Below are 26,728 nucleotides of genomic sequence, written 5' to 3' on the forward strand. Positions count from 1 at the left end.
AAATGTATCTTCTGCAGACAGAGAATTAAGAAAATCTCTGGTGCCTGCATTCAGTGTTCATATGGACGCTGCCCAGCCTCCTTCCATGTTACCTGTGCCCATGCTGCAGGAGTGCTGATGGAACCTGATGACTGGCCATATGTTGTCTACATCACGTGTTTCAGGCACAAGATCAACCAAAATGTGGTAAGGCATTTGTTTCCTTGTTTGTTAAAAAATGGAATTGCAGATTTAAAGCATGTTTCCAGAGAAAATGGAAGAAAGGATCCACACTGTGTATTATAATAGCTCCATCTATCATATTTCCATACATAGCAAACTGTTATATCTTGAATGTTTTTCCTTATGCTGTTACCTGGGAGAAATTACACTTGATATGCCTAATGCATTTTTGCATTAGAGTCATTGAATGTATTGTTTTGACAGCAAGAACAGATCTTTGAGCTCTCTGTTTTGTTAACTTGGGGTGTATTACAAACACCCAGATCACAGCATCTTGCAAATACTCACAGATACTGTGAAAGAAAGGATATGGTGTATATTTAAGTTCTTTGTTCTGCAGCCAAATAGTGTCTTGCAAGTATCCAGTTATAATTTTTCTGTCATCTGGCAAAGTAACACTGGTATGTCATGAAAATTCATGTTATTACTGTGCCTTTTTAGTTCTACTTTGTGCTGAGGAGAAACTTTTAATTTTAAATGAAACACATGAAGAATTATTTTAATGTCTTTTATTTGAATGAATTCTTATTATCTCAGTTAAGAAAGAACTCTTGCCATTTATCTTGGGCTTTTAAAACTGTGTTTTGTTTCCTAGCAAACTAGAAAGACTTAATGTAGTCTTATTAATGAAATAGCTTGGCAAGTTGGTCAAGTTGAGAATTTTGACATTGCAAAATTTTATCTCCTTTTTACATTAGAAGTGAAAGAAATAAACCCATATAATGTATGTTTTACTTTCAAGAGGTTGTCAGTGAATCCTTGGTCTTAATGACAAGACTACTGAAGAGTAAGATTTTCTTTCAAGTGTGGTAAAAAGTCCCAACTAGACTAATTGGTCCTGAGTGCTCAATCTGCTGGTGGTTCTTAAAAAGGGAAACAAATTGTGTGTCCTTGTTTAAAACTACCACAGAACTGTTAAGCCTTTTAAAGATTTTGGTTTCCAAAATGAATTAACATGTGAAACCAGTACACATCATGTGGTTTTAGTTTCTTCAAACACTTTTCAAGAAAATGAGTTTGGTTTGAAAAAACCTTAAACCTCTATCTGTACAGGCAACTTAAGATACTTTTCTTTACTTTCTTGGAACACACTATCATGGTTGAAAATTACTAGGTTAAAATCATGGCCAGTAAAAATAGGGCTGTTCTACCAAAATATTTTCTAGTATTTGTTTGGGATAAGTCTTTATACTCTAGGTAGTGGGATTTGCATCATTAGCTGGGAAATCATTCCCTGATCAATAGGACTTTCTGTGTAATACTTTCTTCTATTCCTACTTCATATGTATATTGCAGCTGCTTCCTCAGCTCCTTAACTTTTCCACCTTCCTCTAATATATCTGTCTCTGATGCTGGAGTCCTCTTATGCTGTTAAACAATGCATGTGATTTTTTTCACCTTATTCTCTTTTATGATACTAAATGGTAAATGTGCTGAAGTTTTGCATTATTTCTTCTGTGTTTATACAGCACTTAATATAGTCATATATCTGTCCTAAACAGGACATTTTCTGGTGTTTCTGTGTTCATGTTAGTTATGAATAGAAACACCTACAAGATATTAATGAAAACCAGGTAGGTTGTTTAAGTAGAATTTATACTTTCAATCTAATATAAAACAGTGCAGACTTTGGCGCTTAACTTTCTTTGTGTACACTTTCTCTGGAACAGAAAATAAATTATTAAATGGCTATTATTTTGAATGGTAAGAAACAAAAAATGGTCATCTGAAAAAACCACAATAGTAATAGAGTGACATGAAATCCCATAAAATCCATTTTTTCTTACTGATTTTCTTGACCCATATTAAGTAGCATCAAAGAAAAAAGCCACCAACTATGGAGAAACAGGAATTTGTGTGGCTACTATTTAAGAGATTGTGTGAAGGATGTTGGAATGAGACTATCACAACCTTTCCTGAAACTCAGCACCAACATTTTTGAAAAAAATTCTGTATTATTAGCTTTTTTCCTGTGGCTTAAATCAAAATCAGATTTGCAGAAGAGAAAGAAAAATTATGCTTTTTTGTTTTTCATTGGGCCAAAACTTGGAAAGATCAGATATTTTGTTACAGAGTCTTTTTCTGTGAAATTCTTAACTCACTCCTGAGACAAAGGAGATTGCCATATGTTTGTATATGCTTGGTTTTATACTCTGTCTTGTGGATAATTAATCTAATCACATCTTTAAGCCTTTGGAAGTTTTTTCACCATTGGTTTTCTTGTTGTACTTTTCTTAGCTATTAGCTATTCCTTCATGCAGAAATTACATTGCTCTTCACCATTAGGCATAGCAATGTATCTTACTTCTAATGAACTTTTTTTGTTTGTCTGTTGTTTTAAATTCCTTGCTTGAAAGCAGAACAGGGGAATCATGCAGACTGAAATATTATACTCACTTTGCAAATTTTTACAGGAATCAAATAGATTGTCTTGTCAGCAAGAAAAAAAATCTCTTCTAGCAGTTGAAAACATTGTACATAAAGCAAGGACACTATTATTTCTCCTCGTTTCAAGAAAACAAAATTAAAATTGTCTGTTTTTTCACTAATATAGCCTCTAGATACTGTGCCAAATGCTCTGTGGATACCTGTGATTGCTACTTTCTTCAAGTTTAAAAAAAATACCAAACAACCCAAAACTCAACAACCAAAGGATCGCTTCTGGGCATTAGGAAAAATTTTGACATATATCTGTAGTAGTATTTAACATGTAAATCAATGAGAGTGCTCAGCAGAAAACCTACCTGTGTACAGATAAATGTGTATTATTACTGGTATTAGTGTATCTTTTCACCTCAGGCAAGGGCTCATTGCAATGATGAGGTGGAGTATGCATCCGAATTATTATGGCTGTGATCTCAAGCAAATTGTGTTCAAATTATTCATCAGTATGCTTTCACAAGTCTTTTTCACTGGGGATCAGATTCTCTATTGTCTCCAGGATTTTTTCCTAGAGTACTATTTTAATGTCAACCATAGAAAATACTGGTGGGTCTTCTGATGAAAAAGACAGTAAAAAGGGAAAGCATAATCCTTATATCCATACAGTGCTGCCAAATGAAGTAAATATACAAATACTTAGAAGTTGGTATGACTTTTCAAAAAGATGTTATTTGGAGGTCCATGGACTCAAAAATAAGCATGCCTCTTGTATTTGCTGAAGGTACGGCTTTAGAAATAACATAAAAATTTGCTAGTAGAAGTGTTTTTTTATACAGAATGTTTTTGATTATTCCTGTTGCAGTCTAAATTATTTTCTCATGTAAATTGGAGTGTCAATATGCAAGGAAGGTTCTGTGATTTACTACTTACAGACGGTAGGTCATTTTTCTTTCACTTTTCTTCTTTAACTGTGTTTGTCTCTGGGCATGAAAAATCCCTCACACCTTTTTGTCATCAAGCTGCAAGAACACTTGTAAGTATGGTTGAGAACAGGTGCTGCAGGTGGGTTTGTTTTGATTAAAAGAACTCTGTCATACACAAGGAAATTGGAAAAAGAAGTGTATGCAACTATACTAACAGGAAAAAAAAAAACCCAAAGGATCCATACAAGATTAGCAAAGACAGCACTGAGGGTTAGAGAAAACCCCCTGGGGGCAAAAGTATACTCATAGGTGATGTTTCATTTGGAAAGTGTGATCAGAAGAGGCCACCTAAGGCAGCCCCAGTTATGGGCATTTTGAAAGACTGACTGTCTTTAGGAGGGGCAAAGCTAGGAGTTGCAAAACCCCACTGGATAGGAGTTGCAAAAACCTACTGTTGCTGCTTTTTGAGCTATTTCAAATTACCTTCTGGTATTATCAGCCAATTCTTACCTTTGTAGCACACAGGGAATGAAGGGATGCTCTCAAAAAGAAGCTGTAGATCCTTTTTCTGTTGAATATCTGAGTAATGCAATGCCATTGTTTACCACTGTCTGCTAACTACTGCCAGCCCCTTAACATTTCAGAGAGCCTAAGGCATGTCTTAGGAAGAACATGAGCCAGCGTATTTTTGAAATGTCATGCATCACTTCTGTGCTTAAGTTGGAGTTCCAGGGAGTAAGCTTAAAATGATGAAATGAGAGTTATGTTCCTGTATCAAATAAGTCTCAGAATTTTGAGGATCCCCCATTAAAAATTGTAGTCAGATAAAGTTTCTAGATATTTAGATATACACCAGGTGTCTGTTTCATGATAGTTATTAAGATTTCATATGCATATAGTTTATATATTTTATTTAACAAGATTTTTGTGTCCTACCATATAGAAAATGAAGGAGAAAGTAATTTTCCTTCTTATCTTTTTGAAGTTTGCACACAGAAGGGGAGGTTAACTTTTTTTCTTTGTATCTGGTTGTTTTCTGTATTTCTGCCACTATCTTAGTTCATCCTTGGCTTAGGTACTGTTAAAGAAAATCAAGCTTTTTTAAACCACAGCTTTCTCAATAATCTGCTAACTACCACAGCCGTTTCTTTAATCTGATAGACTCTCTTATATAACAACTGTCCTTTCTGATCAAAAATGACATTCTTAACATCAATAAATTCTTAAGATTTTCTGACAGGAAATGTTTTCTGGGACATGCAATCAAATACAGAAAATGCTTGTCAATATTTTTTCTGAGAAATAAATCAAGAATCCTACCAAGATAACATAGTAAAAGATAATCTTCTCCTTGAGCTAGGATGCATTTCTGGTTTTTATTATTTGTTCTAATGAACAACAGTGTTTCTTCTCTGAAAATTTTATCATTATATGAACTTGTATTGTCTCTTAAAATGTTATGTTTTGCCTTCCATCTTCAGGCTTTAAAAATTTAAACCTTTTAATAGAGCTATTTCTCCTTGGGCTTCTGTAATATCAACCTTTTTCTATTATCTCATATAAATAAATCAATTAATACACTCCAGTTCACTTCTGATCCCTGCCCCTGCCCCAAGTAACTAAATAGAATAAAGTCAAGAATTGAAAGGCAAATTACCATTTATGTGTACATATGTTTCAAGACTGGATAAAAAGTGCTGGTTGACATGTTATTACTCATGTGACAATAGCTGTAAATTTTTATTTATGTAGTTAATTCCGCTACTTAGTCTGACTATAGACAGGTAAAATGAGAAAGAAACAATTTTGTTATACATGTAAATGGTTACATAATTTGTGAGTATACTCAGAACGTTATTTCTAGCTAAACTTGAAAATGCTTTAGAAACATCATTGGGTTTTACTATCTGAGGTGACCTCAACTAAATCCTCCAAATGCGTATGTCAGGCAAAGCTCTGACACACAAAGATTTAATGCACTGTCTCCAGAAATGGTACAGAATATTTGTACTTGGTTTGCCCTTAGTTTGCAGGAGCAGAGAGGTTTAAAAATTCTAAATCCTAGAAATTGGTCCAAGAAAGAGGCACGATAATGACTACAGTCTCCAGAAAAACAGAAGTGTTCAAGTTTAGAGTGGGTTTTTCCTCTTCCCCGAAAGCATTGACATTACTGTTAATGCCTGGAATCTAACAAAAAGAACTGATGCTGTCCTTGGTTCTCCCTTTGGTATTAGTGCTGAAAATTCTACAGCTGTAGCATTTTTCAGATTTTCACAGGCATTTTTAAAGATTATTATATCAATTGAAGAATTCACTGCCTTTGAATGTTTGAAAAGCAGTGCTAGGAAATTGAGTAATTACTTTGGCATATGTAATAAAGTATTCTCATGCTGTTTATATAAACATTTCTAATAAAAAATAATTTATGCTTACTATGTACCAATGTAATTGCCCCTTGTAGTATCATCTGCCAGTGTAAGAAAAGTTCAACTGTTCAGATATAGCCAAAGTCACAATAACTCACTTTTGTGTAAACAAATGGACTTATGTGAGGTAATGAATAGACAGTCAGAATCATAAGAAACAAGTACCTTCCTTGTGTTATTAGGATGAGAAGCTCTTGATTTTATTTTTCCTGGTGAAGAAGGTTGCTTTTTAAGTGCAAGGTTCATAGGGATACATTAGTTGGGAATTGAGATGTAACAGCTGTCTGCATCATGTGTGCTTCTGAGCATTTGCCCACTTGCAAGGCTCCATTCCTTTTTTTATTTATAGAATCCATCAAGCAGTTACTGAAGTAGAATTTTTGCATAGTTTAACAACCCCACTACTATTCTGATTGACATAGCTAGCTCTGGGGAATTAAAAGTGAGAAACGAAAAAAACCCTATTGTTATTGATTTACTACATAAGTAACGGATGAAGAGTGGTCAATGTCATCTGAAGTTTTAAAGCAAAAGTTTTGCACAGTATGGGTTAAGAAATTACTCAGATGCAGTGCTATAGACAGCTCTGACAAGAACTGGATATGCATTTAGTTATTGCATCCCATTCAGCAAAATACTAAGCAATTATGTAGACTGAAATCCAGTACTTAAAAATTCCAGAATTTAAAGCAGTGCAAGACCATAGTCTGGATTCATCACATCTTACCTCTTCAAGCAAATTCTACAAATTATTCTACAAATAAAATTCACAAATATTGCTAATTGTGTAAGTGTTATTGATCTAATGCAGAATAGATACAAGGCATCAGTTGCAAAAGTATTTTTGAGTGCTGTGATTTATTATTCTTCAGATGCCATTTGTTTTCTCATAAAATGGAGAAACTTTGTATATAAAACAAATTTGTGTGATTATGGTTGGAAGGAATGATTTTACATTTGAAGTTTTTATATTGAGTGGTGAACTGTTATCAATTCTATTTTGACACTGAGAAATTTCTGATGAGTAAGCTGGTATTTTAAAATTACTTTTTCTTTTAAATTCTTCCTTTTTTTCAAGAGAGCTAAAGCATGTGAGAAGTCCATTACAGTTGGACAGACAGTCATCACGAAACATAGGAATACACGATACTATAGTTGCAGAGTCATAGGAGTGACATCTCAACTTTTTTATGAAGTCATGTTTGATGATGGCTCTTTCAGTCTGGATACTTTTCCTGAAGACATTGTAGTAAGTACTTTCTCAGATACCTGTTCTTTCTGGGGTTTTTTGGTTGGTTGGTTTTGGGTTTTTGCTTGGTTGGGTTTGTTTGTTGTTTTTTAAATTAGAGAGTTGGAACCTCTTGAACTACTTCTTTTGACCTCAAGGAGATAACGTCTTCATATTTAGTTTATGTTTGTTACTTTTGCTGCTGAGAATGATTATTTTCTAATGGGCTTCCAAACTTCGGTAATTCTAATTAGTCTTTGCCATTTGACCAAATGAATAAAAAGTAATCTTAGAAAATCTTTTAATTAAATGAGAAATATGTATTTAATAAAGGATATGAGAGAGGGAATTCCATATAAACCATATATCCTTCTCTGTCTCTCAGAGATAACTTGTAAAAATTCCTTGCAGAATAGAGAGATCCTGCTGTAATGGGAAGGATAGCTCTCAAGAATCTGTTCTAGCAACTTGTTTACACCTTCTGATATTTCATTTGTGAGATTACATTATTAATGATAAAAATCATCAGGGAGAAGAATGTGTAGCTTATTGCGTTTCCAAAAAGCAATTGAGATTTTTATTTCCCTTATGCACTTACATAAAATACCATGTTTCTCAGAAGTGTTAAGGACCACATTGTTCACTTAGTTAGCACATATGAACAAAATTTGCAGACAATTAGGGAGAGATTCTGTTTCCTTCCACATTTGCACTGAATACATTGGATGTTAACCCTTGTGTTCATCAGGTGCTGCTTGACGTCTTTCTCACAATATCACTCTAATCCTTGTTTACCTTCATGCTCCCGTGTCTTTTTTGTGGTGAACTGATATTTTTGGTGTACCTCCTGCTAATAATCACTAAAAGTTAGAGCCTTCAATGAACACTGGTATGCAAAAGTGCTGGCCAAAAGTGCCAGGCCACTTTTCACTTAGCCCTGCGTCCTGTTCTGTATGTAGAGGAGGAGAGTCCGGCATACGCAGCAGTGCAAAAGAATATACACTTTGCAGCTCAAGGGACACAGCCCCTAGAAGTACTCCATATTCTTCTCCTGTGAAAGTCTTCAGGCTGTTCTGTTTTCTGCAGGCCTAATGTTTTCCTGGAAGTAGCGTTAGCTGACAGTTAGATCAGTGGAAATCATACTGTTGTTCTTAGTTATAGAAAAGTCTGATGCTCTTTGAAAATACGGTATTTGAAAGGGTATGTTTCAGAGCAGTGTATGGGGATTGAGCTGTTTACTTCCCACTGGTCTGAATAGAAGAGAGTCAGCAAATCCCTCTTACATGTCTTTGAAAATTTATCCTTTAATTCAAAACACTCTGAAAGGCTCCATTAATGATCAAAGACATTCTGATTTAGGATGATCAAGATATTAAGCAAATGTGGCTGTATTGTTATCAGAAACCCCTCTTTTGTGTATGTCTGCATCAAGGATCTGGTAAGGCAGAGTTGAGAAATTGCTTGCCACCCTAGTGGGGTAGTCTGATCTGGAGCTAAGAATAAATGTAATCAGGTCTGGGTATGCTTCAGTGCTTCTCTGATAGTGGATGAACAACTTATAATTGTTTGATGGAAACACCAAATGAATTTCACATTCCTTAGAGAAATCTTGTTGTGTTTTCATTAGATAATATACCTGCAGCAGTTACTGGAAGGGGAAAAAAATGTTTTTTCTTCTGCCTGGACTAAAACTTGCTAATCCATGCAATGTGCGTATCAGGTGTTAGTGCCGCTGGGAGGACTTATTCATCAAATCTGGTGTGAAAGCAATGTTGTTGCCTATTGAAGAACTTATTTTTCTAATCTGTTTTCACTTTTCAACTAGCTCACAAAGGTAGCAGGAACTTTCTGCTTTTCCAGCATGCGATGAATCCACTACATCATTTCAGCTCAGCTCACAATAGACCACAATTCCAGTGTTCACACACAGTGATTTATTTTTAAGAGGGAAAATAGGGAGCAAGGAAATTTCAGTCTCGAAGCTTCGTGAAACTCTGTTTGCGTGTAAGCATTCAGTAACTACCAAAGCAGGGTATCCATTTTTCTCTTCTCATACGTATTTTTCTGTTAGGATTTGCTAAATATATGGGGTGTTTTTTTCTAAGTGTATGTGCTATGTATAGGCGTAGCTATATAGATTTCTTTATTGCAAGCTATTGCTTGAGAACTATACCTGATTTCTACCTTGTCAGAATATCTTAGAATAATCACTCCTCCATTACGATATTTAGAACAATTAGATAGCTTGTTGATGGGCTGACCAGTCAGCATCACCTCAACCCAGCAGGTGTAAGACGGTGCAAAGAAATATATGGGTACAATTTTTTCTGGAGGAAAAAGCGGTACAACTTCCTCTGCAAGTCATGGAAAGACTGCAGTGAGGGGGATAGTACGTGATATCTTAAAGGAGGTGAGATGACAGCTTTAGCAGTTACTTTAGTGATGCAGGCACACAAGTGGGGAGCGCATGTGCTGCAGTCCTGAGTAACTGCTACCAACAGACAGCATGTATGTGCACTACTTACCACTTCTTGAAGGATTAATGTCCTGTGGCTTGTCACGCGGCCCCTAGCTCAGCACCAGGAGGAGTGCTGTCCTGGCCAACAGGCCTGATGTCAGTTTACAGCTTACGCATCAGGAAAGGTCTCAGTTCTTTAGCCTGCTCATTTAGGGTGGGTGTCTGTCTCTATATGGGTGGGTGTTTGTCTATATATTGTGGCTGTCAATAATGCCTTAACGGCAAGTATAATTAAAATATATATACATATACATGTAACCTGAAATTAGAGCTAAGGATGAAGTTATTCCCACATTACTTTACTAAAATCCCAGCTAAACAGGGGTGTCTTGCAGTGTACTTTGTCAGAGGGAGAAGGGTCTCTCCAAATTATATTGATTGCAAGGAAGAGAGGAATTAAAAAAAATAATTGCGGAGTCAAGCATGCTTTGAGTCTGTGGGGAGGTCTGATTACAGGACAGCTGAGCACACGTCCCCTGAAATGGCAGACATCCTTCCAGGCCACTTGCCCCAGTAAATGCCCTGGTCCTCCAGTGACCAGTTTACACAGAATTCTTTGCTGTTGTGGTTTCACCTTACGGTTATCAAGCAAACTAGGTGAACAAAAATAAGTGTACTTACTCTTACTGCCATGACATACCCACACTGTGTTTTAGTTTACTATTAAGTGTATAAATATAGGTGTTCTCCATTGAGAAGATAAAGCTGATCTGTGGGTTGTCATGCCCACAACCTAAAATGGACTTCAGTTATTAGAAACTATAAATTGAATACCATCCTAAGTGGTATTATAGCTTATGGAATGCTGCTGTAAATGTTCCTTACAAGCAAGAGCATCTTCGGAGTTAAGGAAGTGAGATGTGTTTGGAAGGACACTTGGATAATATATTCAGGAGTTCATGAGTTTGTTTTGCAGAACCACATTATGGTAATTTTCCAAGGTCCCAGTAAAATCCAGAAAGCATACTTTTGAAAACAATTGTATATTAGTTCAGGTTAAGACATTCAGACTGCAGCTGTCAAAAGGAGGAACAAGAAATTATTTTTGCATGTGACAAGTTGGTCCATCCAACATCTTGCTTGATTTTTTTTTCTCTACCACTTTTTTTGAATTCAAGCATGAAAAAAAACTTACCAAGCAGTGGGGCTGGCACAATAAAATTTGGGTTTCTTTTCCTGGTTAGATAGATTTGTAAAAATTCTGTAGGATTTGGCATTCTTGTTCTGTGAAATACTCCAAGAAGTTAAATATGTATATGTGTTTTGAAGAATTACTTCAACTTTGTGTGAAGTGAGAAATTAATTTTAACACATTTTTGTAACAGTGAACTTTTGCACTGGATTTGCAAGCGCTGATACACGGAATGTTATGCTTTGCCCATGCAAATAATTGTTTGCATTTTCTGAATAGTAATACAAATTAATTCCTGTTTTTAAAACTGTGGTCTTAAGTTAAAATCAAACTTTTTCAAAAGACAAGACAAAGTTCTAAAGCTTCAGAGTGGAGGTTTTTATTCCATCTTTTAACTCTTGAATCTGCAAAACTTCAAAATCAAAAGATGCAATAGTCTGATTCTAATCTGAAACTTGCTGTACAGTACTATAACCATATTGATTTAAGTGAGTTACTTTTACTTTACCCCATTATGGAGAACAGAAGTGATTTTTCTGTGTCTCTGGCTTTTTCTTTTTTCCTGTTACAGTAGAAGGACAGGCAACTTAATAGATAAGCATAAAAAAAAGAATGTAGGATAGATTAAAGGCAAATTAAAGGTTCAAATGTAAGTATTATCTATACATGGGTTTCTGTGTATAATGTCCTTTCCACTTTATAATAGAATGCTTTATGGATCCTTATCATTAATGATTTTAGAATAGTTGAAGGTAATGCTGCCACAGCTCAGCAGGATAAACAAAATGGAAGATAATCCATTACTTTGCAGTTTGTGATATGACGGCTGACTTTGCGGTAAAACAAGTGAGCGAAAGAAGGTGTTTGCAAAATGAGTGTGTGTCTATGTGTGGGACCACAGTGAGTACAGCTGTGGTGAGCATGTGGAGGGCAGTGAAATCCCTGGAATCACACAGGAACCATCACCTGAGGTGGGACTGCTGGGAGTGGGAGAGAAGCATGTTTTCCCCTCCCACCTTTTTTCTGAGATAACCTAGTGTGAGTGACTGAAAGAGTTAATGTATGTTTATGTCTCAAACATTGTTGCAAAACAAATTCCACCCAGCAACCAGAAGATGGCTAACACAGGACATGAAGGGTGTGCCGGAGGGTGCACAGTTCCGTGTTCTTATGGGCTCAGCATGCCATATATGACCAGAGGTCACACAGGTTTAGTTTTGAGGAAGGGGCTTATGGACTGCACAAAAGACTCCTTGCAACCACCCCCCAGTGGCACCTGCAGAGAAGATTGAGAGTTATGTCAGTCCTCGAGGGGCATGACTGGTGCGATCAAGAGGTGGGAATTAGACTATAAAAGGTGCAATTCCAAGGAGCCGGGTGTGTGTCCACCACCGGAGGATTACTGCATCTGTCATCATCATTGCAGGATCCAAGGGTGGTGATACCTCTCTCTCTCATTTTATTTATTTTTCTTTTTCCTCTCTTTCCTCTCTTCCCTTTTCTTCTCATAAATATCTCAATAGAACCCACGCCGCCTACACTTTCCAAGTTCAGGTTGCTTCTACCATAAATATAAAGTTTAATTGGTCATTTGGTGTTGTTTCACATTACTTTAGCCCAAGGGAATCACGAAACCACTACAACCCCCTGAGTTACCCAGTCTGGGTCGTAACACCCAGGAATTGTAGGATTTTCAGATCTGTAATTTACCCTGTTTCTTGTGTGTTACAGAAGTAGATGATTTCCAGACTTGCTGTGTGTGTTCATGGCAGCGGGGGAGAAGGAGCATTTTCCTTCGTGCGTGCTACATCCTGAGGCAGGGGCATGAGCAGAACATGAGCTGTTCTTTGTACTTGTCTGACTGCAGTTGATTTAGTGGGAACTTTAAACCTTTAGGCCTTCACCCACGTATAGGTGAGTGGGATATGAGGTAGTACTGTAGGATTCAGAGTCTCATCTAACTTTAATGTAAGCATAAGCAAGGTTCTCTGCTGCACTGAAGGAGCCTTGTACTTCAGTCAGGCACAGCAAATAAGACATCTTGGTGTCCCTGCCAACTTCACTTTCCTACTACTGAGTTTTGTCCCATAAGAGCATATTATACGCCAAATTAAGGCTTTCTCAATGTCCTCTGTGCTTCACTTATTGTGATGTGCAGGACCACCCTGGACATCCTAAGCCACATTCTGCAATGTGGGTTTGAATTGTGGCCTCCTGGGAAATTCTACATCTGTCAATTAGCATTATGCATGTATTTGTGTTATTAATACTTCACTGAAAGGTAATGTAACGGTTGAAACAGTAACTTTCTAAGCTGAATGGAAACTAAGAAATTTTTAGATGTATTCAGGAATGCATGATCCAATTTGTCTTTCAGTTTCCCTTTGGTGAAAGCATATATTCACTTTGTAAGAGAAGATTCAGTAGCATTTTAAGAACAACATATACGTAAATTCAGAGTATTTTTGTACTATGTATTCTGTGATTGAAGACTAAATTTGTTGAATTACAGTAACTATTCTGTTAATCTGAATTTATACCAATTCAAAAGCAGAATTGCACTCCTGGGAATCAGGCCTGCTCTTTCAAATGCTAATGCACTGTGTAAATTGCTGTTCCTGTTTAGATAAAATTCCAACTGTGGCAAATTAGCTACCACTCTCCTTTTCATTCAGATTGTCTTGGAATGTATGAAACCTAATTTTGTGTTTCTAAAAATTTGCGTTAACTACTGCATACTATCAGCTCCCAAAAGAAAAACACAGTTTGGTAGTCTGTTGAGATCAGCAGTTGTTTCAGAGAGTTTCCACAATTTGTTTCTCCATTTCCACTTTAATGGTGTTGGTAGATATATTCACTGTTTCCAGCTGGGTATGTTCTTTGGTTGTATGACAAGCTTTTCTAAATCGGAGGTGCTAGTCATAATCACATTAGTTATGCTCCTTATGAAACAATAACTGGTCAACTTGGGGACATTGGGGACATTGAAGCTCCATCCTCAGGACTGTTCAGAGGTAGCTTTCCTGCTCTGCCACAGGAGCCTTTTTCTCTTCTGGGTCTGAACAGCAGAGCTTACTCTTCCTGATAGAGTGGTCACCCTGTACTTAGTTCTGCACTCCTTCCATTTCAAACTGTCTTCAACTAGTCTGTTGAGCTGGTCTTCAGCTGGTTTCTGTCAGTACAGAGAACACTATCTCATGATAGGTACAGTAGTAGCAATGAAGTAGGATAGTAAATTTAACTCAGGTCCTAATTTAAGGGGAAAATTTAGAAATGACTGCTTCAGTTCAACTGGAGTCAGCGAGAGGAACATTTCTGTGCAAAAGCCCAATAATTAGGCCTGGATTTTTCCTCCTTTTTTGTGTTGTGAATCTAGGGACTAGAAACCAACTTGAAGTCTTATTAGTGAAAATCAGATGTAGTTACTGTGTTTTGTGAGAAGTAATCATTAATTTTGTGATTAATACCAGAATGCTCGTTTGCTATAATTTGAAATGAATGTGCTATCAAGTGAATTTCCTGTGAAATGAATTTCAGTTTCTCCAATATAAGACAATAAAGATGTTGGTTATTCAGTTTTGGAGACCATGCCTGAATTCTAAGTTATTTTTCAGAAACTATAGCATTTCTAGGATAACAGCCCAAATGAGTGGATATTACGGCTTGCTCCATGCAAATTGTAGTTAGATAGACTAATACTAAGGTCTAAGCCATTCTTATGGATTTAAGCAATGCAGGGGATGACAGAAAATGGACAGTTTCTATTTCACAGTTTGGTTTTAACAATATGTATAAATTTACAAACAAACACAAGATAAGTGACAGTAAAAAAATATATAGATACACAGGATAGGAAGGCCAGGTTTATCGTGGTTACAGAGTCCAATTTAGCTCTAGTTCGTCTTTTCAGTGTCTATTTCTCTTTGATCTCTGAAACCTCAGGGCTAAATTATCACCTTTCAGTCTGCCAGGAGGAGGATTACAATATTGTGCCATGGCTCCTATGCATCAGGGATGGAACAATATGGAAAGCATCTGTATCACCAGGCATGTTGCGGGGTCAAAGCCACGATGTTGCTTACCTCTCTGCCTTTTGCCATTCCTTCTTGCCAAGTTGCATGAGAACAGCATAGCGGGATTCACAAGAACCCTCTGATACACAAAGCCACAGCAGCACAATGGAATGGATTCTTATATAGGCTTCCTGCAAGACTGCTCTTGATTGATTGGAATATGTCTTCCTAGAGGGTTTTGATGTCATATGGTGCAGAAATAATGAGTAACTTCAAAGGATGAAAAGTATATTCAGCTAAACTAATTGTTGGCTGATATTTGTGGTCACAGAATAATTTCATCCTTTCCTGCTACAATCTTGACATGAAAGACTGCAGTATCCTTTCTACTATCAATTTAACTTGCAGGCTTATTTTAGCAAGTGCCTGAAGATATGAGCCAATTTAGCCCCATTGATGTTGAGGGTCACACCACAAAGTTTTCTGTTTACTCTGAATTCACTAAAGATATTTGTTTTCAGTGTGGCTCCTTTGGATCAAACCTAGAAGTCAAAGGCTCTTACAATTTTGAAAATAATTGTTGAATTTGAAATAGCTGAATTAATAACATAATTGCCAGGCAAAACATTGTCAAAATAAAATTGTAAGTATCCAAGGAACATCTGTTTCTGACAGTTTTGCAGAACAGTCTCAATAGTTCATAAGTTCATCTTACACCAGAATAACTATACTTTTTAGCCTTGATTTAAGAAAGCATTTGAACATTTTTTTTTTAACTTTTTAAAAATTAAGATATTTTCTTCAGGTGTCAGTGACTGTGTTCAAACTATGGGAATCTTGCAACATTTCATAGTTCCTGGATTCAAGTGCATGTTTCAGGTGCAGACTGCCTCCCTTTTTTTTCTTAGTGTAGCTTCACATTTGTTCATATTCTGTGTCAATGATCACCATACTGTCAGTACAACGGGATTTCTTACTTGCAAATGCTCTGTCCAGCCTTAATGAACCAAAGTATTGTTTAGTGTCTGTAGTAAAAACAAAGGAATATCAGAAGAGAAAAATAGCAAAAATTTCTACTTTATCTGTAGTGCTGTACACAAGAATTCATTAGTGACAACATAGGAGACGAACCCAGTATTTCAACATATTTTTTCAACATCTGTTGTGAATGGATTGCATACTACTTTAGTTCAATGCATATAGTGAACCCCAAAATGAATGTTTCTAAAACTAGAAAATACCACCTGTAGTAAACAAGAAAAGTTTTAGAATTAATTGTTATTTACAGGTTTTTGTTCATAAAGAAACTTATGGAATGGCTGTAAACCTAGCACTGGTGAGACTGTATCTGGAGTGCTGTATCCAGTTACAGGCTCACCTGTACAAGAAAGATGTGGACATACAGGAGGAAATACAATGAAAGGGTATGAAGGTGATGAAGAGGCTGGAGCATCTGTCGTATGAGGGAGGTTGACAGAGCTGGGACTGTTCAGCCTAGAGAATAGTAGATTCAGGCGTATCTTATCCAAGTGTATGAGTACTTGATGGGGGAAGTAAAGAAGATGGAGCCACACACTTCTTAGTGGTGCAGAGTGACAGGATGAAAGACAATGTGTTCCAACTGAAATACAAGAAATTCCTTAACATGGAATTTTATTAAGAAAAGACTTTTTCACTGTGAGGGTTGTCAAATGCTGGACTAGTTGCCTAGGGAGGTGGAGAAGTGTTCATCCTTGGAGATACTCAAACCCAACTGGACATATCCCTGAGCAACATTCTGTAGGTGACCGTGAGTGGAGCTGAGGCTCTGAGCTGTGAAATAGCTGGAATGTGAATCATGGAATCACAGAATCAATTTGGTTGGAAGAGATCTCTGGGATCATTGAGTCCATCCTTTGCCCTAACGCCACCATGTCAACTAGACCACAGCACTAAGTGCCACATCCAGTCTTTTCCTAAACACCTCCAGGGATGGTAACTCCACCACCTTCCTGGGCAGCCCACCCAATGCCTAATGACCCTTTCTGTGAAGAAATGCCTCCTGATTTCTAGCCTGAAATTCCCCTGGTGCAGCTTGAGACTGTGCCCTCTTGCCCCATCACGAGTTCCCTGGGAGAAGAGGCCGACCCCCACCTCTCTACAACCTCCTTTTAGGTAGTTGTAGAGCGCTATAAGGTCTCCCCTCAGCCTCCTCTTCTCCAGGCTAAACAACCCCAGCTCCCTCAGCTGCTCCCCATCAGACTTGTGCTCCAGATCATTCACCAGCTTTGTTGCCCTTCTCTGGACTCACTCCAGCATGTAAATGTCTTTCTTGTAACGAGAGCCCCAGAACTGGACACAGGAACAGCTAGAAATAGCTGGAAAGTGAAACTGGACACTTAAGTGAATCAGCTTTTCAGTACAGATAAGCATGATTTTGCCCATTTGTGTGAAGAAGAAAATGTACTATGTAATTATACAGGAAATGTACCTGTTTTAGAATGTGGATTGAGCCCACACTTTATATTATTTACAGCTGGTGTATAGGAATGTTGAAGGATTGCCATATCTTGATGTCTGACTTTTCATTGCATGACTGAGAAAAGTGAGGTTGCATTTTTGCAATTCTGTCAGTCTACGAAATGGGTCTAATCATTCCCCAGAAGAAAATGGTGAGAATTATTCTTGCACTAAAAAGAGAATCTCTAAAATGGTTATGTTATATGAAAATAAAAGGTAGATACTCTTGTAGAAATCAGCAAAAACTATTTAGTACAGGTTTCCCAAACATTGTTCCATAGACTAAGACATTGTGGTGATACATGAAGAATGGCATTGTTATTTGTCTAGTTATTTGCATGAGAACTCTAATTTTCCATATGAGCAATTCTATTACTGAGATTTTTTTCTTGTGCGAGGCGCAAAGGAAGGAATTCATGCTGGGCTTTTGTTCTTGGAAAATTAATATTTGGCTTGACATTGTTGATAGATAGTTTATTTTCATGAAATTTTCTATCTTCCATGATGCATTTAAAAGTTTGGCTCAAGACACTTAGCCAAGACTCCTTTTTGCACTTTAGCAATAAATACATAGAGGAAGAAGTAGGATAATGACAATAACCGTCTTAACAGTCATCACTGAGAAGAGAGCATTAAAAATACAGTCTTATTTAATTTATAGCCAGAGCTTTGATAGTATTTAGCAATCCCTGTCCCCTGAGAAGTCATAATTATTCCACTGTTGGAAACTCGACAGCAGCCATCCTTTCCCCTTTCCTCCCGCCTCTCCTGGAAATACTGGAAAGGGTAATACAATAATGCCACCTACTACCCCAAATATGTGGTAAAGTTGAAAACATACATCTTTCTGTGTCTGTCAAAGCAAACTTTGCCAGGCAAACATGCGGGGCATATTTTAGAGCTGTCCCCTTGGCACAGCACCTGAGGGACGACAGAGACGGTATTGTCATGCAGCAAAGTGTGTTTCTGTGAAAATCCAGCTTTTCACTTCTTTTCTCATGTGTTGGATCAAATTTACAGATTAAGATACATGTGATTAAAAAAGAGTTTATAAAGCCTGGATTTGGCTAGCATATTATAACAAGATAATGTCCCAATAAGGATTACCATGGTACATTTTTTTACTCCCACATTTTCAGTTCTTTGTCATGACGATTGCTGGTCTCTGTTGGAAGTGAACTGTTGAACTCAAAAATACAGTATTTTTGTAAATTATTCTATGTAAATCTGAAACTTTGAAAACAGTAATAATATTGCAACAACCTGAGATAATACTAGGTCCTGCAGGACCTTGTCACTGAGTCCTTGGCTTTATCTTTTCTCTTCCCAGTCTAGACCTCTTAGCAGTGAGCTCAGTTGACGTGGTCACCGAGTAGGTCCTCTCACACCTAGGAGAATACCACTAAATTAGCGCTAATTTATATGACAAGTCTTGTGATGTGGTCAGTACAAAGTATAGATGCATTTGTTGGAGTAAGTATATGGCAGAGATAGCTTGCAAAGAATTGGTGAGCGCAGACCTGACAAGATCCTTTTCTGGTGCGTTGTGTATTTCCTCATGTGAACAGCTGTTGTTATGGGTGTGTGGTCTGCATGTTCTGCAAATGAGTTATTTAGGTCATACTGAGCCATACGAGGCAAAGCAAACCATAACAAGGATATATTGCAAGTAGCGCAAACTGTGCTCTCTGACATGCTCAACAAATCAGGCACAAAATTTGCCCAAAGCACAGGAAAAAACTGCTTCATAGCTTCTGAAAAAAATAAAAAAAATTATCACCTAATACTTCTTTGTAAGCATTTGTATTCTTTCAGTGTTTCTCCATCAGCTGAGCAAAGAACTCATTGTCATTCTCACCATTTACAGTTTGACCCATCAGAGTGTGTTTTAGTCAGCAAAGTTAGCATCTAGCAAAAATGTGCTGTGGTTAACAAAACATAAGTTACTTGAATATGTAAAAGAGAAAGTGTTGCACATACGCAATTGCACTTTAGTGATCTGTATTTTCAATGAGTGATGGACATTAATTTTTGAGGAAATGTATCACAGTTGCTGATAGCTATCTGATTTATGCATATGTTGCCTTGCCAATGAAGCATCAAGCTGTAAAGAGTGTGTTTCTTTGGTCACTATTTCATTTTCATAAAGGCTAACAGTATCTTCTGTTAGCCCATTAGCAGGATTATAAAACTTGAAACACACATGGTAATAAATCTCCTCCAATTACCAAGCTGTAAAAGGCAGTTTACTGGTAATTTCAGTGTAGTGGCTCACTCACTGATTTGAGAATCCATCCTTCTTTGTAAATAGAGCAGAGATTGCCTAAGGCTGGGCCCACCTGCAGAGGGAGAGGTTGTCCAAGTGAAGTGGCCTGATGGAAAACTGTATGGTGCAAAGTATCTGGGAACAAACACAGCTCACATGTATCAGGTAAGTGTCTATATTTATGACCATGTGCTCATTTTTCAGATGTCTTTATTGCAAATTGCTCATTTGGCTCTAGCATTGGAGTGTCCAGCCACACCTTCAAAGCTGCAGAAGGATGGAGTATGGACTTTTATTGCAACTACTAATGCATTTAAATGAAAAAATAAAGCTGTCTAAACCATTAACAAGTGATATGCACTCTTTGGGAGCTGAGGTTTCACCTGTTCTTATAAAATCAAGAAAACAGCTTATTTAATAAGAACTCGGGTGAACAGGTGGAACATTAAGATTGAAAGATAACATTTGTTATTTTCTCTAGGTTATATACTTCTATTTAATGTCAGGTAATTATACAATTAATAATATACAATTAAGTATTGGTACGTGACTACAATGAACCTTAGGCATTTCATAAAAGGATGGACAGGAGGACAGTAAAAAGAAGAGCATAAATAGCTGCACTTTCATTTGTCTGAGGCACTTTTGAATTAGTTAACAGATAATCTAAGGAGCGTTTTATTCTCAACAAAGGCAAAAGGGAACTGAACACTGAAGGCAAGACTAAAAAGCTGACTTCTGATTTCAGAGATACAATAATTGGGTTTTTATGTGCTTGCCTTTGAGAAAAATCAGTCAGCAACTTTGAGTACCCAAGTGAATGGTAGAAACTGCAATAAAACAATCACAATAATAGCACTTCTGAAAGAATGAGAATCTAGGTACATTTCATGTATATATATACATAATCATTTTCACTTATCTAACTTTTCATCCGAGGGCCTCACATTACTGTACAAAAATGGCAAATTTACTATTATACCTGTAGATAAATTAAGGCATGGGGAGACTAAATGACTTGCTGCGTTGACCTTCTCACTTTGCCAATGACTTGCAATCAAACTCAAGTCTTCAAATGCCTGATCCCTTGAGCTAGTCTCTAAATCTTGCCTCTTCCCTTATATTTAACAGCTATATTATGTGAAGGTGAAAAGTTCTTTATAAAATATAAAGATTATTGTTCTATAGTAACATTAATCTTCAAATCATTTAATCTTCTGAACAGCTGGTCTTCTGAGGAATACTGTGAGGTAGATTAGATGAATGTTGTTATCATTCATATTTGAAGGAATCTGACATAGTCAAAACAAACTTCTTTGTCTTATTTTAGACCTCTTGGACAACATGATGAAATCAGTTTAGTTTAAGGAAAATGGATTAGCATGTGTAGGTTCAGTAAGGTTTGGAGTTCCTCAGCATAACAGTCATGGGAGATTACTCTAAACTGCCTTGTAACAGCTCCTATCACAGGGGAAACAGCAAAGATTAAAGATGAGACTGAGTCTAGATTGCACTACATAGGACTTTGGAAAAAACCAAATATTTTGATCTGTAGAACAGGAGAGGAGGCTGCCACAAATAGCCACAGGTTAAAAAAGGTCTATGGCATGGACGGTGCAATGCTAACTTCAAGATACATTAGTAGTTCTTCCTCTGGACTTTCTACACTGCCCGTCTGAAAGCTCCCAGGACCCATGCATACGCATACTCTGTTCTTATTCTGGATTATGAACTCTCTGTTGCACCTTTGAGATTTTCTTACCAAGTCTCTTGTGTGATCTCTTAGATGGTGTGACAAAAAAAAGAGACTGAAAAGAACTCTCTGAAACGAGTGTTATGATCTAATACAGCAAATCTGTTCTACTGAGATAAATCTGTGAATTTTCCTCATATTTGTGAGACCGAATTCATTTGTACCGAATGTGACAGTACCTCTGCATGCAGGAGCTATGACACAATGCACCAGAATATGTGAATCCAGTTTGACATTTTGCCACCAAGTATCCTACATAATCCCTAAGCAGAGTTATACATGCCAAATGAAGCAAGTGAAATTGTTAGTGTGATCTACATTTGATTTCTTGATAATTTTTTATATTGACATTCACTATTTTTTAGTTTAATATGAGATTATTAAATTATCCATTCACTCTATTAATTGCTTTCTAGTAATTTCAGCTGAGCCTTTAATTTATCATGCCCTGATAAAAGAAAATCTCATGGAGAGAATAACATGCTACGCAGACACAGCACAGCAACAGAAGTCCAAATAAAATAACTTGCTGGATAAAATTGATGATTTGAAATGTAGTATCTGCAGTCTGAATTAAATTGGAACTATTAGAGATGGTGGATTTATATTTTGCATGAATGCTGATACTACTGAAAATCTTAGAGCAGCTCTTGTTGTGTTTGCCTTTAATGGTAGGCACATTTATTTCCAGTGTGGTATGCTGAATTATAGCTGAAGAACTTCCAATTACTCTTCATTGTAAATGTTCAATATATTTCATACTGCAAGCATGCCAGATTCTGTGGTATGAAGCAGTTGCCTCCTGCTGCACACTACCAGTAAAAAGAAAAACATTGCCCATTGAGGAGGTGATTTTCTGATTGCTGGCTGAGTTCATTTCCTGCCGTTTTTTCACCAGTGATGCAAAAAGCGTTATTACCAACTGTATTATGCAAAAACATATTACCAAATGTTTTGTGCAGTAAAGAGCAGGAATAGCAGAAAGGCTGCTCCTGCATCGTGGTGAGAAATACCTAAATTGCCATCATCTTATTAAACAAGCTTAAGCCAAATTGACCTTTAAGTTCCTCTAACATACTATTAACAGACTAGGTTTATGGGATTAGTAACAGGAACAGAGAGGAGCAAGAATGACTTTTGTGACTTTATTTATCCATCTCTGCTCTGTGGATTTTAAATGCATTCCAAATTTGTGCATTTGTGTTAATTGCTGTTAAAAAAAAAAATTGCTTTAAAAGAAGTTAATAGTTCATAGATCTGTTTCCTGGCTTTTGAGAATGGATATACTGTATTGGATTTTTCAGCTGTTGACAATCTGACATACTCAGTCATGGCAAGGTTTTAATTTGAACCTACAAACCCCAGTCCATTTACAAGTTCAAATACATGATTTTACAGTTTTATCTATAATAATACTTTTGATAAGTCAATGTTTTCCTATGTTGATATTGAGCTTATTCTTCCAGCCCAAGTCTGCTGTTGTCATTGACGTGGTCTCATTAAGTCACCTAAGGATGTGGAATAGGACTTCTTTTAATTTTATACCAAACTTTAAAGTACAGTTTCTGTGGGAACTAAAACTGCAGTCATAGATAATAGCTGAAATTCACAATTTTTAGATGAAGTATTAAAAAAAAATAATCACCAGCTACTGAAAAAGCTTAAATGCTTCAGAGCCTCAGCATTTTAACATTCCCCACACCTAGTTACATTTCCTTTCTCATTTTCTGCTAACGGGGTTCATGTTGAATTCAATCTAAAGCTAAGCATGATAAAGCTTTTCATCTTCTGAACACAGCATTTTAAAGAAATTCCATCAGATTCAATAAAATTCTGTTAACTGGTATTTCCTTAGTTGTCACTCATACTTACTTTCTTTTGACATGGTTTTCCTCAACCTTGAATCACAGGGTGTTAAGATTAATTTTTTTTATTTATTAGAAGCAAGTAAAAAAAAAAGAGGTGAATAAAAATGACATGAAGACATTTTAATGTGTCACTCCTACAAAACAATGTTTTCTGTGTTGTTACTGCTTGGCATTCCTAATCTAATAAATTTTCCTTTATTGTCTATGTGTCACTGTTGATTTTGAAGTCTCTTTGCTTAGATATTATTTTCAACTTAGGTATGTGTTACATTTCCTAAGAAATAACACTTTTTATGTTTTATCCTAATTTTACTTTCCTAAAATAGATAGCAAAATATTTGTGTATAAATCTTCTGTGATTGCACATATGTTTTTGTCTGGAGACATTCACAAGAACTTCTTGCATGAGTTAAATTGTTGTTTTATTTTCAAATACTCACTTTTTTCATTTAGGTTGAGTTTGAAGATGGTTCTCAAATAGTAATGAAGAGAGAAGAGATCTATACACTAGATGAAGAGCTTCCTAAGAGAGTAAAATCACGTTTTGTGAGTACTTGCTGATAATAAGTTTATAATATATATGCTCAAGATGCCAAAAACATTATCCTTAGCTTTATTCTGGATTTTCAGTTTAAATTGGACAAATGTCTTGTGAAGCCCGTACTAATATGACTGGCTAATCTAAATCAGCGCAACGATTAACACAAGTGTCCATTTGATAGTGAGAATGGTTAGTTGTTCTTCCAGTACAGGCAAATACTGCTGTCAAACATAATTATTTTCTTCTAAAAGGGACATCTTGGTTGATTGTCTGTCAGATCATGAATTATCAAGTTAGTAAATATTTAAATTGACTGACATGCTGTTCTTTCAGTATACTTATAACATTCGTATACTTTTTAAAAAACCTCCCAAGTTCTCAGAGCTTAGTGATTTTAAAAACATTTAATTTAATAAAAATGCAATTAACTTGTTCTAAGAAACGAAGTGCCTGATCAGAACTCATTAATGTCACTGGCAGGACTCGTCAGCATTTCAGTAGTCTTGGGTTTAAAACCAAATCTTTGCTGTTTTTTTTAAGTTTCCTGCAGTTTGAAGCAACATCCACCAGCTAGTCATATTTGTCTGTATGCCACATGTGGAAAAGTATTGAGGTTCATTAAGGGGACAGTACTTAAAGGTTGAAAGGGGAAAGTTCTGCCATACAGTTGTTGGAGGAGACAAGGAGACTGCTGTTACCTGTTTTTGTTGTTAATGCTAAATATTGTGCAACTCAGCACATTACCAAGTCTATTCAGAAGAGTACCATGTTCTTCTCATGTCCATGTTCTGTCTTAGAGCTGTTTATTCAAAACTGCATTGCAAGTTAAATGTTAGCTTTCTTAATATGTAAAACCAAAGCATAAAGATGCAAAAATCTTGTCATAATTGAGAACAAACAATAATTCACTGTTGTGAATAAAAAATTCTCTGTTACTTGAAGAATCCTTTCAGTGAGACTTTGAAAGGAACAGCAGCATACAGTATGTTTTTCATTGCTGCAGGGAGGTGGCCTGATACACAATACCTGTTCACACATCCATTCTTGAAAGCTAGATGCAAGGAGTTGTAGGGGAATGATGTATAGAGTTGATTCTTCAGGCATATGTCAGCTTATATGAGTTTGGTGGACTAACATAGCATTACCTGGCAAGGTAGCTGAAGGAGATTTCAGCCTGACTTTCCTTTTCTGTGCTTCTTGCCACATGCAGCTGCCATCATTGTTATTATCATCATTTCCTTTCATCCAGTTCTTGGCAGCCAACCCCAACATCGATGCTGTATATTTCAAAAGCTAGAAGTGTGTCAAAGGGAATGATTGGCATCATGTATGAAAGGGGTGGTAAAGCTGGGAAAGGAAGAGTAACAGAGAAAAGTGAGGCTGTCAGCCTGCTGAGGGAGTGTTCACTGGCAGAATGCCCTGTGTTACTGAAGGAATAGAGTAAGATTAGGACAGCTCTTTCTAATGGGAGGTGTCGTGGTCAAATATTCTTGGCGAAGGCACCTTTTTGTCAATGTATTTGGGATAAGTGCACACATCTTTCACTGTCCTGACCTTCTAGGGGTAAGATAGATGTCTTGGAAAATGTTAAATGAACCATCTGGTTATATTCAATCGGATTTTTCATTATACTCAGAAAGAATTCTGTTGCCATTTTTTGTCTTAGAGACTATGTGTAAAAAGTATTTATAATTAACCACATGCTCTGTAGAATGTAAACTGTTGCATTTCACTAAGGATAACAATACAAACATGGTTGAGTTTATGCTACTCTTTTTAAAATGAAGTTTTTATTGATCAATATTTATTTTTTTTGTATTTGATACCATTAACTTCACAGAGGAGTTAAGTATAGATTAAAAACATTGAATTTGGTCTACTAAATAAAACAAACCACAGCCTGTGCTCAGACCTTTGCATGATTTTCTACTATTGCCTCAAATTCTATAAATATGTAGCTTAGTCCTCAAGATATGCCTAATACCTCCTTCCCCTCCTCATGCTGAAGACAGTGCAACTTCAAGACAGTTTGTGATACTGTTTCCATCTCTTGAAATAAATGACACCAATTCCTTCTAAATAATGCTTTTCCTAATCCTGTGAATTACACTACATGACTCCAGTAGTGGAAGCTGGTCCAAAAATTTCTGCCACTGCTTTTTCCCAAATGGCCTGCTGTTTGCTGTCCCGCTGCTTTCTTTCAGTTGATGCCCAACTGTTTTTTAAGTTTGCTGACAAATGACTGAACTTCTGGCTCTGAATCTTTGCAAATTAGGCAGTGTACCGTTTTCAGAGGTCCATGCTGTAGTACCTTGCATTTAAAACTTTTCTGAATAACACAAAATGATGGATAATACTTGATACTGCTAGGATCAAACCTGCCCAACAATTGCATCACTTCCACGTTGCTGTTTTTCACTTTGAATTATAGTGATTTGTGATCTCTGGATAGAATCAAAACTAACAACTAGTGTTAGTCACAAGTTTCTAAGGAACGCGACACACCTAGAGAGTTAAAAGATGAGTAGTACATGCAAAATACAGAAAAGTAAAAATTATATTTAAAATGTATATTTAAAATATATATTTAATATATATATTTAAGATATATTTAATATTTAGACATTTTCCTAAAAACAGTTGTAACTGCATAATCAGTAATGTAGCTAGCTTCATACGATCTAGTGAAATATGTCTGTGTTTCCATGTAACTTATCTAAAATATGTCAGAATATGATGGCCTATTTGGAGCTGTATGTGTAATTAATGCCTACTTTTAGTCTACAGCCTCTGACATGAGATTTGAAGACACATTTTATGGAGCAGATATTATCTTGGGAGAGAAGAAGAGGCAGAGAGTATTGAGTTCCCGCTTTAGGAATGAATATGTGGATGATCCAGGATACCGCACCTTCTTAAAAAGCTCATTCCAGAAGAAATGCCAGAAGGGGCTATAA

The 26,728-nt window shown here is 36.5% G+C and overlaps 1 protein-coding gene across 1 annotated transcript; it reads left to right on the forward strand.

The window, feature by feature from the left end:
• Window positions 1–26,728, forward strand: LOC104158686 (lysine-specific demethylase 4C-like; the record flags this gene model as incomplete). The annotated part of the gene is made up of 5 exons (XM_009696405.1): window positions 1–183; window positions 7,032–7,202; window positions 19,655–19,774; window positions 23,684–23,776; window positions 26,552–26,728. Coding segments are annotated over 5 exons (744 nt in total), but the record flags the coding sequence as incomplete, so codon positions are not given.

This window comes from Cariama cristata, unplaced genomic scaffold (assembly GCF_000690535.1).
Source record: "Cariama cristata isolate BGI_N322 unplaced genomic scaffold, ASM69053v1 scaffold7363, whole genome shotgun sequence".
Taxonomy (NCBI): Eukaryota; Metazoa; Chordata; class Aves; order Cariamiformes; family Cariamidae; genus Cariama; species Cariama cristata.